The sequence below is a fragment of the Panicum hallii genome, chromosome 2, assembly GCF_002211085.1.
Source record: "Panicum hallii strain FIL2 chromosome 2, PHallii_v3.1, whole genome shotgun sequence".
Classification (NCBI taxonomy): domain Eukaryota; kingdom Viridiplantae; phylum Streptophyta; class Magnoliopsida; order Poales; family Poaceae; genus Panicum; species Panicum hallii.
The window spans coordinates 24,455,267-24,470,912 of record NC_038043.1 but is presented as its reverse complement, the minus strand read 5'-3'; the positions used below and the strand labels follow the sequence as shown (position 1 = coordinate 24,470,912).

At 49.5% G+C, this 15,646-nt stretch overlaps 1 protein-coding gene and 1 long non-coding RNA gene across 3 annotated transcripts; both read left to right on the top strand.

Annotated features, from left to right (window-relative positions):
* Positions 1–10,844: 10,844 nt before the first annotated feature.
* Positions 10,845–13,431, top strand: LOC112883612. 2 transcript variants are annotated; one of them, XR_003226892.1, is made up of 4 exons: positions 10,848–11,258; positions 12,207–12,670; positions 12,748–12,965; positions 13,032–13,431. It is a non-coding gene; the product is annotated as an uncharacterized LOC112883612 (long non-coding RNA). The 2 variants fall into 2 exon arrangements; XR_003226891.1 differs by having other exon boundaries at positions 10,845–12,670.
* A 230-nt stretch (positions 13,432–13,661) lies between these two features.
* On the top strand, positions 13,662–15,096 carry LOC112881602 (receptor-like protein 44). The gene has a single exon (XM_025946382.1). The coding sequence runs from the start codon at positions 13,872–13,874 to the stop codon at positions 14,715–14,717; it is 846 nt and encodes a 281-aa protein (XP_025802167.1). The 5' UTR covers positions 13,662–13,871; the 3' UTR covers positions 14,718–15,096.
* The last annotated feature ends 550 nt before the right edge of the window (positions 15,097–15,646 follow it).

Genomic DNA, 15,646 nt, shown 5'->3' with positions numbered 1-15,646 from the left:
AACGGATCTAACTTGTTGGGAAAAATGCGATCATCATCGCGAACGACCATCAAAGGTCATGGCAAGAAGTCGATTCTTATAAAGCATGGACGTGCCCGTAGCCTCCGTCAAAACTCATGACAAGAAGTCAATTTATATAAAACATGAACGTGGCTACAGCCTCCGTATGTTAACAGAAGAAATTTACAATCCGAATTTTATGACACGTAGCCTCCAAATTGATTCGGAAGAAAAAAGCCGTCTGGGCGCCCGGAGAACAGCTATCCCCGTACATTTTCTCATGGGTAGAACATGCACAGGTTCTGATCGTTCCAAGAATTTGGGACATCTTGGCCCTCGGGGTATTGTAGCCGATATGACCCCGATCTTGTAACCTGCTTTACGACAACCGGCCCTTCCTACCGCGAGTTGAGCTTGTGTAAGCCGGACTCGTCTTAGATGCGGTGTATGACCAAATCACCTATATTGAACGACCATTCCCTCATGTTGCGGTCGTGATATCGCCAGATCCCCTGCAGGTATCGAGCTGACTGAACAAGAGCGGTGCAGCGAGCTTCTTCAACAGAGTCGAGCTCTAACTGCCTTGCTTCGTCCACCTCGCCTTCATTGTACATTTCAACCCTTTTGGATTTCCACATGATGTCGGCCGGTAAGATAGCTTCGGAGCCGTAGACAAGGAAGAACGGTGTTTGTCCTGTGGCTTTGGACGACTGAGTCTTGAGCCCCCAGACGACATGTGGCAAATCGTGTATCCACTTTCCTCCTTTCTTGCTGTTTTCATCATAAAGTCTTTTCTTGAGGCCATCAATTATCATGCCGTTCGCCCACTCGACTTGACCATTGGCCCTTGGATGTGCAACAGAAACATATTTGACCTCGATGCATGCATTTTCACAGAACTCCCAAAACTAGTTGGCCGTGAAATTTGAACCCAGGTCTATGATGATGGTATTCGGGAAACTGAAGCGATGCAAGATATCAGAGATGAAATCAACAACTCGATCTGGTGTGAGCTTGGCTATCGGCTTGTACTCGATCCACTTGGTAAACTTGTCGATAGCCACTAGTACATGTGTGAAACCGCTTGGCGCCATTGTAAAATGGCCCAATCATATCAAGGCTCCAGCAAGGGAATGACCAGGATGGCGGTATGGTGATGAGACTATGAGCTGGGACGTGAGATTGCTTGCCAAAGAATTGGCAGTTTTAACATCTCCGCACGAGGTCCTCAGCATCGGACACCGCGGTGGGCCACCAAAAATCAGCTCTGTATGCTTTCCCCACCAGCGTTCTTGAAGCTGCATGGTTGCCGCAAACACCCTGATGTATCTCCCGCAGTATGTCGTAGCCGTCTTCTCTCGTGACGCACTTCATGAGCACCCAGGATCGTGCGCCACGCCGGTAGAGCTTACAGTCGACTAGAACAAAACCTTTGCTTCTGCGCATGACACGAGCTGCCTCTGCACTTCTTGCGTCCATCCCCGCTGGCAGTCTTTGTGTAACACCCTAATGTAAGTTCCACTAATTTTAATGAATCTATTTGGGCTTAAATAAAATTTTCGGAGTTTTCCCTAATTTATCTTGCATTTAAAGCAATTTATAACACAAGAAAATAAAATTTATTATAAGAGCAACATGTTTGTGCATTCATGCTGGTGCATCGTTTTATTTGTGTTGGGTTTGAATTCAAATTTATTTGAATTCAAATGGAATGGTTTGAATGTTTGAGTGTAGAAAAAGAAAAAGGAAAGAAGAAAAGAAAAGAAAGGAGAACAGTGGGCCCAGCCCAAAACCCCTCTCCTTTTCTCTCTCTCGGGCCTCCCTTCCCCTCCTCTCCCCGCGTGGGCCGCACCCCGGCCCAGTTTCCCAGCCCCACGCCCCTCCCTCTCCCTCTCTTTCCCTCCACGGCCCAACCCGAGCGAGCCCTTCCCCTCACGCGAGCAGCCGCTCACGGCCGCTCTCTCCCTTCTCTCTCCCTCTGCCAGGCCGGTCCCACCGGTCAGGCGTTTCTTCCCCCTCGCGCCCTCCTCTGTTTTTCCCCTCGCCGGTCCGTCCGCTCTGCCACCGACCGTGGGCCGCCCCGCAGCACCCCTGAGCTCCCTTCCCCGCGCTCGCAGGGCCCCACTGGCCAGCACCGAGCCTTCTTTTCCTTCTAGAAGGTAGCCCGCGCTGGGATTAGGCCGAGCCGCAACCAACCGCGGGATGCGCGGCATCCGTTGCCGGGCGATCCGCACGCCGAGGCTGCCAACCCCTCTCTTCTTAGCCGCAGCTGCTCCTCGCGCTCTCTCCCAGCCGCCTCTGCACACCAGCCGCCCGAGCCCCCCCCTACATTGCCCCGTTCTACCGCTCGGTTTCCGATAAGCCATAAGTCACTCCGGGCAATTGGTCGCCGCCGGTAGGTCGCCGGCCAAGCTGACCCTCTTTGCACCTTCACAGGACCCGTGCGCATCGATTTGGTGGACTAGCAGGCCGGGAGGAGCACTACAACGAGCTGTCCGCGAGCACCCCGTACGCGCCGCCGCCTGACCTTGACGCCGGCATCTCCCGCACGGCCGCACGGCCCGATTCGTACCCCGGTGAGCTCTGTCCCACCCTCCTCTTGCTTTTAAGGTGGAAATCGAGACTTGTAAGCCGGCCCCGTGAGCAGAACACCATCCCCGGTGGGCTTTGCCCGCACGGATCCGCCTCCTCCGCCGGCCGCCCCCTCCTGTGCCCTTTTCCCCGTGCGAGACCCCCCCTGTAGGTTCCTGGGGTCGCGCTGGCGCGGAACCATGTGAAGTGCAGCCCAAACTCGAGCTAGAACCGCACCGCGCCGTTCGCCTGCGACCCCGTGCCGCCCTCCACCGTGGAGAGCCTCGGCCCGATCCCGATCCGTCGTTCAGGACGTTCCGTAGGATTCACGGTACCGCGAGCCTTCTCTAGGACCTAACCTCGTGCAAGATAGGGCCCAGATGACCGAGATAGGCCAGTTCCGGCGAGCCGCCACCGCGGGGATTGCTCTCCGGCGAGCAGCGCCGCCAGCCTCACCCCCTCTTCCTCCTGGCCGTCCGATCCGTTGTCCACGAGTAAGATTAGATCGCGAACTCACTTGATGTGAGCCGTAAGATCGTGATCCGAGCGACCACGTTCGTGCGTACCGCTTCGGTGCGTGGGCTGATCTGAACCGCCCGATCGGAAGAGAACGTTCCCGATTAGATCCTAACCCCATCTCATCCTGGCCCTTGAACCCAGATCCAGCGGATCAGATCCTCCAATACCGTTTCGCGCTCCTTTTTAAATCCAAGCCGCACAGTTCAAATCCAACCGCCAGGATTAGATCCAGATCGTGATAGATCCAAACCGTCAGATCCAAATCCTTCGGCCCAGAATGAAAGATACCATTTCAGCTCGGTATTTTTGCTAAAGAGCCCCTGTCTTTTAGAGCAATCAACCCTCGGTCCTCTTTAGTTCAAAAGAATTTACAGTTAGGCCCTGTTTAATTCGTTTAAGCCCCTGAGCTTCCTGGAATTAGTACCCGCAGTCCATGTTTGGTGTTTTCACGCGCTAGCCCCTGAGTCTATGTTTTAATTACGTTTAGGTCCCCAGTTTTCGCACAGAACCCCCTGGAAGTTCTGTTTGTCTCGCAAATAGGTCCCTGGGTCTTGTTTCAAGCGTAGATTTCGCGTTTTAGCTCCGTTTTAGGTGTTCTTTATATCCACGCGATTGTTGTAACGTGTAGAATAGCTTTAGACCAGTTTTGTGTGCTGTTCTATTGTATTGGTGTACTGTTTCTTATATTTTGCTATTGTTTGCATGTGTGGGCATGTGTGGCCCATGTATTGCTGTTACGATCGTGGGTAGACGTCGAGCCACCGGAGCAGTACCAGGAGCAGCCTTCTTCCGAGCAGTTTGAGCAGCAGCCAGGAGAGTACAAGGAAGGCAAGTATAACATGAACATCCTATCACTTTTAAATACAATTTCATACTGCATTTTAATACTGTACGCCTATAAGGACTTTCCTAGCCACTTTATATCCTTTATATATATCCTTTGGGTTGCATTTTGGTTAGTTGTGCTAGGTTGCTGCGCTATAACATATCTTGGTCCTTTTTAATTAATTTGTTAATGATCTTATGCAACTTAATGCTGGAGCCGACCCTCTGTGCTGTGTGCTTGAGTGGTTTGTGCGTCCTTAAAAGATGTTTTTATTAGAAACTTGGTTTAGGGGGCCAGCACGGTGCTTAGTGCTTGGTTGGCCACTCTCCATAAGGACCGGTTCATAGAGCGACAACCTGGGACAACCGCGCAACCACAAGACTGGAATGGGACGGTCTTGACTTACTAATTAGGTCATTTTGGTTCGGGAGTAACTTACCTGCGTGGGCAAGAGGGGTGGTAAGCTTCAATGGTCCCTGCTCCTCCGGCTTGGTCTGTGCTGTGTGTCTTGTACCCCCGGAGGTGGGCCCCATCGTCGCTGATCCAGAATCCTTAGCGGTTACACCTTACCAACGTGATCCTTTGTAACGGTCTCGTAGTGTGCTTGCTAGCCATCTCACCTAAGGAAGTGTGATGAACAACTAGCGTAGCTCACGACTTGTGGGTAAAGTTGTGCAACCTCTCGAGAGTGTAAAACTGATATATCAGCTGTGCTCACAGTCATGAGCGGCCCAGATCCTCCGTCTGATTAGTGGGGTTATCAACCTTTGATTAGGGAGATTCCCCGGGTGGTTGTGGTTTGGATGGTTCTCAGTAGTTCTTGATTAATATTGATTAATTTCTTACGCAATTGGGTTATGGTAATTCATCCACTTGTAGTAACTAGCTTTAATAAAATTTACCAAGACTAAAAGCTAATGCAGTTGAGTCAGCTAGCTTAGAGCCTCATAGTTTGTGTTATACTTGTTGAGTACGAGTTTGTACTCACCCTTGCCTCTCTTCTCTTCTATTCTCTTGGGTATCTTCGACTGCTGCTCAGTGCCCAGCAACGTGGAGGACTACGTCAGCGGCTTCGACGACTTCTAGGCGTTTGTCTCCCAGTCGACGTCCCTGTGGCGCCCAGCTCTTCATGTACTTATTTTACGCTTCCGCATTCCTTGAACTGATTCTTGACTCAGTTGTAATAAAGATATTCATTTTATAATTCATACGCTTTTATTCGTGACATGTGTTGTGATATCTTGATAATCTGTTGTATATATGCGTGACTTGATCCTGGCGCATATATGATTGCTCGATTTATGTTTTTTATAAATCGGGTGTGACACTTTGATCCCGGATGAAGTCGATATAAGCCTCTCTCCAGTCCTCTCCAGTCCTCTCCAAGCGCCATAACCTCCCGATCAGGCTGACGAAGGCCAGCATCAGTAGTTACCTGAAGTGAGGACTTGATGGATGGCTGTTTCAGCTCCTGGATGAAGACTCCTGCTGGAACCTGTGCGCAGGAGGATCCTAGCTTGGATAGTATATCTGCGCCAACATTATGCTCCCGTACCACGTGATGAACCTCCAGGCCAAAAAATTTATTTTTCAGCTTGCGCACATCTTGTACATAAGCGTCCATTATCTCCTTGTTGCAGTCCCACTCTTTGTTGACTTGCTAAACGATAAGAAGTGAATCGCCATATACAAGTAGTCGCTTGATGCCTAGTGATATCGCCAAACATAGCCCGTGAAGCAATGCCTCATACTTGGCTTCATTATTGGATACCTCCCAAAGGATCTGGAGGACATACTTTAGTTGTTCACCCCTTGGAGAAATAAATAGGACTCCAACACCACCACCATCGAGCTTAAGAGACCCATCGAAGTACATGGTCTAGTGCTCTGGCTTGTCGACTGAAGTTGGAATTTGATTCTCTCTCCACTCAGCCATAAAATCAACTAGAGCTTGAGACTTGATTGCAGTGCGTGCCTTGAAGTCGATAGACAAAGCCCCCAGTTCCACTGTCCATTTTGATATATGCCCCGTGGCATCTTGATTATGGAGAATATCCGCCAATGGAAAATCCGTAATCACAGTGATCTTGTACTCATCGAAGTAATGGCGTAACTTTCTCGATGTAATCAGAATTGCATATAAGAGTTTCTGAACTGCCGGGTACCGTACCTTGGATTCGGAGAGTACCTCGCTGATGAAATACACAGGCCTCTGCACTCCAAATGCATGGCCTTCCTTGTTGCGCTCGACTACAATGGTACTGCTGACAACATGAGTTGTCGCCGCAATATAGAGTAGTAGATCTTCTCCCAGCAATGATGCTGTAAGGACCGGAGGAGACTGAAGGTGATGCTTCAGGTCTTGCAAGGCTCGCTCGGCCTCCTACATCCATTGGAACTTATCTTGGCGCTTTAGGAGCTTGAAGAAGGGTAGTCCTCTCTCTCCGAGCCAGGAGATGAACCTATTCAGCGCTGCCATATAGCCTGTTAGCTTCTGCACATCTTTGATTGTGGCCGGAGCCCCCATATCAGTGGTGGCCGTAATCTTCACAGGATTGGCCTCAATTTCCCGGTTGCTGATGATGAACCCGAGCAATTTCCCTGATGGTACTCCCAAAATGCACTTAGTTGGGTTGAGCTTCCAGCGAAACCTGCGTAGGCTGCTAAACGTCTCTTACAAGTCTGCAATCAGACCGTCGGGATTACTGGTCTTGATGACCACGTCATCCACGTAAGCTTCAACATTCCGATGCAGCTAATCAGCAAAGCACATCTGAATCGCGCGCTGATAGGTTGCTCCTGCGTTTTTCAACCCGAAAGACATTGTTTTGTAAGCGTATGTCCCAAATGGGGTGATGAACACGGTTTTGATTTGATCTTCCTCCTTGAGTGCAGTCTGGTGATATCCTTAATAACAATCAAGAAAGTAGAGGAGTACACAACCCGCCGTCGAGTCGACGACTTGATCAATGCGTGGTAGCCCGAAGTGATCCTTCGGGCAATGTTTGTTGAGATCGGTGTAATCAATGCAAATTCTTCATTCATTATTCTTTTTCCTTACAAGGACGGGATTAGTTACCCACTCTGGATGAATCACTTCTTTAATGAAGCCAGGCGCGAGGAGTTTAGCTATTTCCCGTTTAATTGCTTCACGCTTGTCGTGAGCAAATCTTCGAAGGCGTTGCTTTTTGGGCATAGCCTGTGGGTGTACATTCAGACTATGCTTGATCAGTTCCCTGGGCACCACTGGCACATCCGCTGGTTTCCACGCGAATATGTCTCGGTTAGCCCAGAGGAAACTGACGAGCGCAAGTTCCTATTTCTCATCTAAGCCCACGCCGATGAGGGCGGTCTTGGATGAGTCACCCTCCTGGAGTTGGATCGACTTGAGGGCCACGTCACCAGTCGACTGGATGCTCAACTTGCTGGCCTTTTTCGAAGGGATCTCCAGCCCAGCTTGGGAGAGCTGTTGTGCGGCCGCGAGTACTTCCCCTGAAGCATCTGGCACACGCGTAGTTGAAGCATACTAGGTTGCCTCCTGGTTGCAATCATATGACTTCTTCAAGTCGCCTCGAAGAGTGAGTACCCCACTTTGTCCTGGCATCTTGAGAAGCAGATAAATATAATGCGGCAATGCCATGAATTTGGTGAGTGCCGGACGGCCCAGTATGGCATGATAAGAAGATTTGAAGTTAGCAACTTCGAATTTAATGAACTCGGTGCGGTAGTTCTCCCTCGTGCCGAAGGTGACTGGAAGAATCACCATGCCAAGTGGGTGAGCCGCATTACCTAGGAGAATGCCGTAGAAAGGAGACTTGCTTGGAACCAGAAAGTCCGTGAAGTCCAGACCCATCTTTCTCAAAGTGCTGGCAAAGATAAGGTTGAGACCACTCCCACCGTCGATGAGCACCTTGGTGAGCCTGTCTTCTGCCACCACCGGATCCAGGATCAGGGGGAACTTACCGGGCTCCGAAAAGCTTGTCCAATGATCGTTGCGGGAGAATGAGATGGGCACCTCTGACCAGCGGAGTGGTCGCGGTGCCGCCGGCTCGACGGACATGATCTCCTGGAGAAGCAGTTTTTGTTCCCGCCTGGAACCGAAGTCTCCATCTCCCCCGAAGATGACGTTGATGGTCTTTGAAGTATCCTGAAACTTCGTGTTGTGCGCTTGGTCCCCTTGGTCGTCGTCTTCGGATTCTTTGTCCACTGGCTTCTTGTTCTTCTTGCCACCACCGGGATTACTAAATGTCCTCCGGAGGTGGTAGCAATCAATTGCCGCATGATTGGCACCTGGATGCCATGGGCATTTCTTCTGTAGGAGCTTCTCGAACTCTTCCTACATCGTTGACTTCTTGCCTTGCGAGGGACGATCCACAGCCGCGATGAGATCATCTGGCTTGCGTTTTCGGGATGGACCCGAATAGTCCCGCTGGCTCTTGTCGTTGCGGTTGTCATTTGGACACCTCAGGTTGCTATCATTGCGCCTCGGGAACCGCTCCCGCATCTTCTCTTCCTGCTCGGACCAGTCATGCATCATATCACGAAGCCCTGCAACAGTTTTTGGTCTGTTCCGCCCAAAGTCTCTGTAGATGCCTAGGTCGGTGATGCCGTTGTAGAAGTAGTCGATGATGTCTTCCTCCGAGATATTTGCAATGGTAGCGCGAACATTGAAGAAACGACGTGTATAGGACCGTAGGAACTTGTTACGTTCCTGTTTACATTGAGCAAGATCGTGACGAGTACCTGCGCGAGTGATCGCCCCCTGGAAGTTGTCGATGAAGACCTTCTTGAGCCTCTCCCAGGAGTCGATCGAGTTGTTGCTGAGGCTCTCCAACCAAGTGAGCGGCGCAGGGTCCAAAGCTATCAGGAAGTAGACGACCTTGGTGATGTTGGAGCCCCCTGCGACTTCAATGGCGGTGGAGTAGCAACGTAGCCATTGCTGAGGAGCTTGCTTGCCATCATATTTGGTGATGCCGATCGGCTTGAAGCCCTCAGGGTACTTGTAACTGCTAAACCATGCGGAGAAAGCTAGAAATCAGTCGCTGCAGTCAGTACCTTCTGTCTCGACTACTTCGCGCTCTCTGCGCTTGGAATCAATTATGGACCGCGCATCGCGTCCTTCATTGATTCGCTGGCGCAGGTCTTCTGGTGGAGGCCAATGATTGGCCTGCCGCGGGTTACCCCCTGGAGGTGGCTGTTGCCTCCCGCTAGGGGCCTGACTCCCGCGAGCGTTGTCGTTGTTGCTGCGCTGAGGTCGGGGACGGCCGCCTGCCGTTCGACTATGAACCTGGCTTCGGCTTTCGCCCACGCGCTCCTCCTTGAGGGTAGACGCCGGGTTTTGTTGATCAAGCTGAACCCAAGCCCTCTGTGCGTAACGAAATGCTTGACGCACGTTTGGATCGTTACTGCGCTCGAGTATAGCCGTTACCCTGATGATGTTGGCCACCGGAGTCCTGAAGCCCCGCTCGCTTACGGCTGCGAATTCAGCGTCAAGCTCGCGATGCATAGATCGCATGCCCTCATTGACCCTCCTTCGCGCGGGCTGCACGAGCTCTATTCCTTGTCCTCCGTGCCTCATGATCAGCGTCGTTTTCGTCGCCGGTGTTGGCTGTGGCCTCATCTTCAGATACCACATCAAAGTCGATGATGGGCAAGTCGCCATCATCCTCGCCTTCTTCCGCCATCAGCACCTGGCATGAGATGAGCTCATCGGAGCTCGCGTCGACTAGCTCGGTCGACTCCTCTACCACGATGGCTAATGGCCTGCCCTCCTGAAAGGGCAAGGGCTCGAGGTGTGCCACAAGTCGATCTTCAGCCTCGAGTAGACCAAAAGGTTTCATGCCCTTCCAATGCACGAAACGCTCCTCCGGAGTGGAGGTGATCATCAGACTGTTGGCACCAAAACAACACGAATCCCCCCGACGTGCGGTGGCTTCGAGCTTTCTGAGTTGGAGTAGAGAGTCCAAGTCCTCCTCCAATGTGGAGAGGAACTCGGAGATGTCGGCCTCCTGGAGATCAGTGGCCAAATTGCATAGACCGAGTCGTGATCGGCTACGCGAGTCCTCAGATTGGAATGAGTTCAACCTAAGGAAGGTTGTTGCAGCGCTGGATGAAGTCGCGCCAGAAGTAGACTCCTCCTCGGTCCTCGTTGCGGATCCATGGATTGACAAGTCATCGAGATTATCAACGAACTTGTCGAGGTCGCTATGAGAACCTGCCGCGGGAGTTTTCGGCTTCATGTCGATGAGGAATCGACGGAAACTGCCCGCACCATCTGCGACGCAGACCCACGAGCCAAAAACAAACGTCGTGCCCTGAGAGGGTATTGATCTGGTGAACTGGAAAGATGCCATCGAGTTCGCCGGTGGATCTTCGATGCGCTCCCCTACCTGGTGCGCCAGCTGTCGGTGTTTTACCGGTTGCCCACCGAGAGGTATACCTGAGGTGGTAAGTTTAGGTGAGTAGACGCCGAGATCAGGAACTCGAAAGTGCAAGGAACACAAAACTTAGACAGGTTCGCGCTGCGAGGTGTGTAATACCCTACGTCCTGTATGCTGGTTTGTATTGCCTTGGATGTTGATGTTGTGTTTTGAATGGATCCCTGCCTCCCTTATATATCCGGGAGGATAGAGTTACATGAATCCTAATCCAATACTAGCCAAGAAATCGTACCTGAATACAACTCGAGTAGTTTCTTTCTGTACCGACTAGCTTTATCTCCTACTCATACGAGTAGAAAACAACATAAATAAGAGATAAAGCAAGCCTTATCTCCTAATCCTGTTTAAACTATGTTATGTACACAACCCCGTAGCTCCGGGTTCGACAACCCTGAAATTTTCTTTCCCTATACGTCACTTCCGTCACCTTACCATTTAATTCTAACAGAGATGCTCCCTACTAGTCTTAAAATTACTCTATTGCCCATCACTCTCTCAGTCAACCTCCTCTCTTCTCTGGATCGTTCACTAGAGCTCCATTCTCCACCTGAAGACAAACCCTAGATAGGAACTGAGGGAGCACTGGAGCAGAGTGGAGGAGACGCATCCGCTGCATCTCAAGTGGAGGAAGGAGGCCGGTGTGACCCTTGCGTCTGGGTCGGCTTCGCGAGCGGCGGGGTCCTTGCGGGCAGGGGTGCAGGCGTCGGGTAGGACCTTGTGCGGGAGCGGCCGCGACGCCTCGCGTGGGGAGGCAGGGTGTCGTGCGGGAGCGGCCGTGGGACCTGAGCAGGGAGCATGCAGGCGCAAGCCGGGTCGCCTGTGGCTGTAGGGCCCGATTTGTTATGATTTGTTGCGGTTTCTTAAAGGATGGTGGACGAGCGACCAGCTTGGCTTCCAGATGGGTGAGTTCTCCTTTCTGCCTTCAATTGCATAACATCAGTGCCATGTTTGGTGTTGTTAGGATTTGATTAAGCTGTGTAGATATGTATGTTCATCTGTAGGAATGACATCGAGACCAGTTTCAATCTAGAAATTAGGATAATTAGTCCAACTATGCGAGGACCATGGTTTGGCATTACCAAAGTTGTTGATTCATACACCACAAATTTTAAAGACCCTGTTCATGAAATTGTGGATAAGCTTCCTTGTGGGTATGGTGATGTAGTGAAGCTGTTCTATTTCTATACTGATAGCTAGTCCAACATACAAATTTATTCTGACCAAGACTTAATAAATATGTTAGCAAAACATATGAGTTCCAAATGTTGTTGCATGTCAATTGCATACCATAAACCTAATGCTGATCCACCAGAAATTCCACTATGGGACAATGTTGAAATCCCATGCACCCTGTCAATGTCAGCCCCTAGCTATGTAGAACCTAGCAAAGGAACTCAACCTGGGACTGTTACAGAACAAGATAATGACATGGTAGAGGAAGTGGACAACTATCTTATGAATCCTGAACTAGAGAATGAATATATGGGGGTTGATGAAGAGGGTTTATACATTGAGATAGCACCTACTTCTCATGCAAATGTTGACACAACTAAGAAAAAGGATGAAGATTATGATCCAAGTTCGGACTCTGAATCTGATTCTATGTCTGACACCGATATGGATGCTGAGGTAGATGATATTGTTAAGGATAGATTGCCATCTCACATACCTGAAGTTGCATACAACAAAGATGACCCTCCTATGGAAGTAGGGAGCATCTATCCAAACATATCTAAATTTAAGTTGGCTCTTGCAACGCATGCTATCAAGATGGAAGGTAAAAGTTTACCACACGTCATAACTAAGTTGAAGGAGCAAAGCAGGAACCTTAACATTGATATTGTCACTAGATCACCTGATGGGATTGCAGAGGTTGCAGCAAGGGGAGGTTCTAGTTACAGGTTTGTTCTGAACCTATAAGAAAGGACATGTTCATGCAGAGCATGGGAAGTTTCTGGATTACCACGTAAGCATGCAATTGCCTTTATCACCTCTATACCTGGAGAGAAGATAGAAGATCATATGGACAACTACTACTCAGTTTAGATGTTCAGGGCTGCCTATGATGGTACAATCTCTGCTATACCAGACAAGTTTATGTGGCCCAAAGCAGAACATGGTTTCTTCATGCATCCTCCATTGTTGAAGTCAACAGCCGGTAGGAGAAGGCAAAACAGATACAAGGGAGCAGTAGAGGGTGGCAGCAAAGGAGCCAAGGGTAGGCATGAGTGTCCAATCTGTCACCAGTATGGACATCATTGGTACACTTGTAAGGATGGTGACCCAAACGCATAGCGGCAATGCTTGCTGAAAGGTAATATGGAAGCTAAAATTTGTAATTATTTTTACATGTTAGCTGCATTACTAGTTGCTAACATATTTGTCGTGCAGAGGTCTACCCAAAAAGAAGAAAAGAAGATAGCACCAGCTACTACTGAGATCAGAATTGTGCTTGCAGCACCTGCACAAAGGATGGTCTTTCCGGTTCTGCCTACTGTTGCGGATCTATCAAAGAAAAGGAAGAACAAATCATTCTCATCAACTGGTGAGAAGAAACAAAAGAATACTTCTGATACTTCAACCGCTGAGGCTAGTGACCCCGCTGTGAGGTAAGCTAATATTCTAAAATTGTCGTTTTACCACTTTAATAGGTTTACTAATGTCTTCTTTACCAGAGGGTTTGCAACAGGTTCAAATCAGCTAGATCTTTTAGCGATTACATATCCTTATAGATCAAGTGAGCAGCACATGGCTGACAAGAGCACACGTCAGCAGTAGGACAAGAAGAAAAAGGCCATTAAAAAACTTACTCCAAACAAGACTAGTCCAGCCATGTCAACCCGTAGCAAGGTCTCTAGTTCCCCTTCTAGTCCGGCCATAGGAACTAGATTCAAGAAAAGACTTGATCTTTGATGAGTTTGCATCTGTATGGCATGCTTTTGTAGTACTTGAGGTCTGCATGACCAAACCTTGTTTAGAATAGTAATGAGGTCAATGTAACCATCTTTTATATGCAAACTTGACTTTGCGATCAAGCTGACTATGCACGTCGATGATATATTTGGACCTCTTTTATATCTGATTCTATTTAATTACCAATTGTGGTTGTCTCAATTGTTGAATATTTTGGCTATCTTGCAATATTATATTTTCATGCTATGCTGAGGGCAGAATTTTTATGTGCACACATACAACCTGTGAGAATATACAGTGGCACTAAAGTGAAGAACAAAAAATTGTATAGTCGCACTAGAGTAAGAATAAAAAATTTGTTGGATTCTCCGACTGAGGGTAAAATCATCTTTTCCGCTGCACGTTAACTGCTGCTACAGGTAAAATTGATGGAAGTGGCACACAGGTAAAAAAACCTCGAACAAGGGTACAGAGGATCTTTCTAAAATTTCGATGGTACTTATGGCACACATGTAAAAGACTCCATTTTTAATGCTAGTGACACGCTCCACCAAACTCTCGACTCCCGGAGTGAGTTCGCTCCCCTCCACCGTTCCCCCCAAATGTCCCGACACCACCTCGCCGTCGCCGCCGCCGCCGCAGTGCTGTTCCTCCTCTCGCCGCCGCCTTGCGCAGCCGACCCCGACGACGAGCGGTGCCTGTCTCACCTCCACCAGTCCCTCTCCGACCCCTCCGGTGGACTCCGCAACTGGACCAAGGCGGCGTTCTCGGCGCCGTGCGAGGGCTTCTACTCGCACCTTCAGGGCGTGACCTGCAACAACGGGCGCGTGTACAAACTTGCCCTCCCGGGGCTGTCCCTCGGCGGCACCATCCCGCCTGAGCTCTCCAACTGCACCAACCTCCAGTCGCTGGACCTCTCCGCCAACACGCTGTCCGGCGCCATCCCACCGGAGCTCTCCGCGCTGCTGAACCTCGCCGTGCTCAATCTCTCCTCCAACGCGCTTTCCGGCGCCATCCCGCGGGAACTCGCCAGCTGCGCCTACCTCAACGTCATAGATCTCCACGGCAACCAGCTGTCCGGCCCCATCCCTGACGAGCTCGGCCTCCTCGTCCGGCTCTCCACCTTCGACGTCTCCTACAACCGCCTCTCGGGCCCCATCCCTGTGCTCCTTGCCAACCGCACCAGTGGCGGCACGGCGGCCGTCGGGACGGCGAGGTTCAATGCCAGCTCGTTTGCGGGGAACAAGGACCTGTACGGGTACCCGCTGCCGCCGCTGCGGACGCGGGGCCTCTCCGTGCTCGCCATCGTCAGCATCGGCCTTGGAAGCGGGCTGCTCAGCCTCGTGCTCAGCTTCTCCGCCGTCTGCCTGTGGCTCCGCGCAACGGACCGCACTGCCACCACCCCCGGCGAGGAGGGCAAGATTTCCCAGCTCATGCCGGACTACTGAATCCATCAAAGGTTGCAAGTTTGGACTTGGGGATGCCTTGCAATTGAACTGAACCAGATGGACTTATCATCTTTTTTTGAAAGGTTGGACTTATCATCTTGGTTTGCAACAAAGACTCCATCTTGGGCACATTTCAATTAGATTCCTGATGCCAAGATAGGATCCTGGAACGGGATCAGAGCAGACATCTTCTTGGAGACCGTAGTGGATCTAATCTAATTGGAGACCTGAATTGCTGTAATTTTTAATTACTGATGATTTTTTTGGGTTTTTTTCACTTGGACTGTTTGGCAGAGGGGCAGTTCGTACGTATGTTAGACATTGGACTTGTGTTTATACTGAGGAATATTCTTCTGCATACAACTGGTTTTGCTGCCTCCGGATTCAATACTTAAATTTTAATTTTTAGTCCGTGCTACGTGGGACGTTGAGAGTAAACTTTAGCCCGTGTCACGAGATTTTAGTCCACGTCACATCGAATATTTAGATGCCAAATAGAAGGATAAAATTTAAGCTAACTTTTAAAACTATAAGTTGGTGCTAATTTATAATGGTGCTAATTCACAAGATGAATATATTAAGTCTAATTAATCCATTATTAGCATATATTTAATGTAGTACAATATTGTCAAATTATGGACTAATTATGTTTAATGGATTCGTCTCGCGAATTAGCCTCTATTTATGCAATGGATATAATTAGATTATATTTAAGGTCTATTTGGACGATGAGAATTAAACTTTAGCCCCATCATATCGGATGTTTAGACACCAATTAGAAGTATTAAATATAGTTTAGTTACAAAATCAATTGTATAAGTAAAAGCTAATTTACGAGATGAATCCATTAAATCTAATTAGTCCATAGTTTGACCATATTATTCTACAGTAAATATGAACTAATAATTGATTAATTAGATTTAATAGAT

Bases quoted from the DNA above. Each gene is read 5' to 3' on its own strand.
- LOC112881602 (XM_025946382.1), top strand. From the start codon at position 13,872: ATGTCCCGACACCACCTCGCCGTCGCCGCCGCCGCCGCAGTGCTGTTC.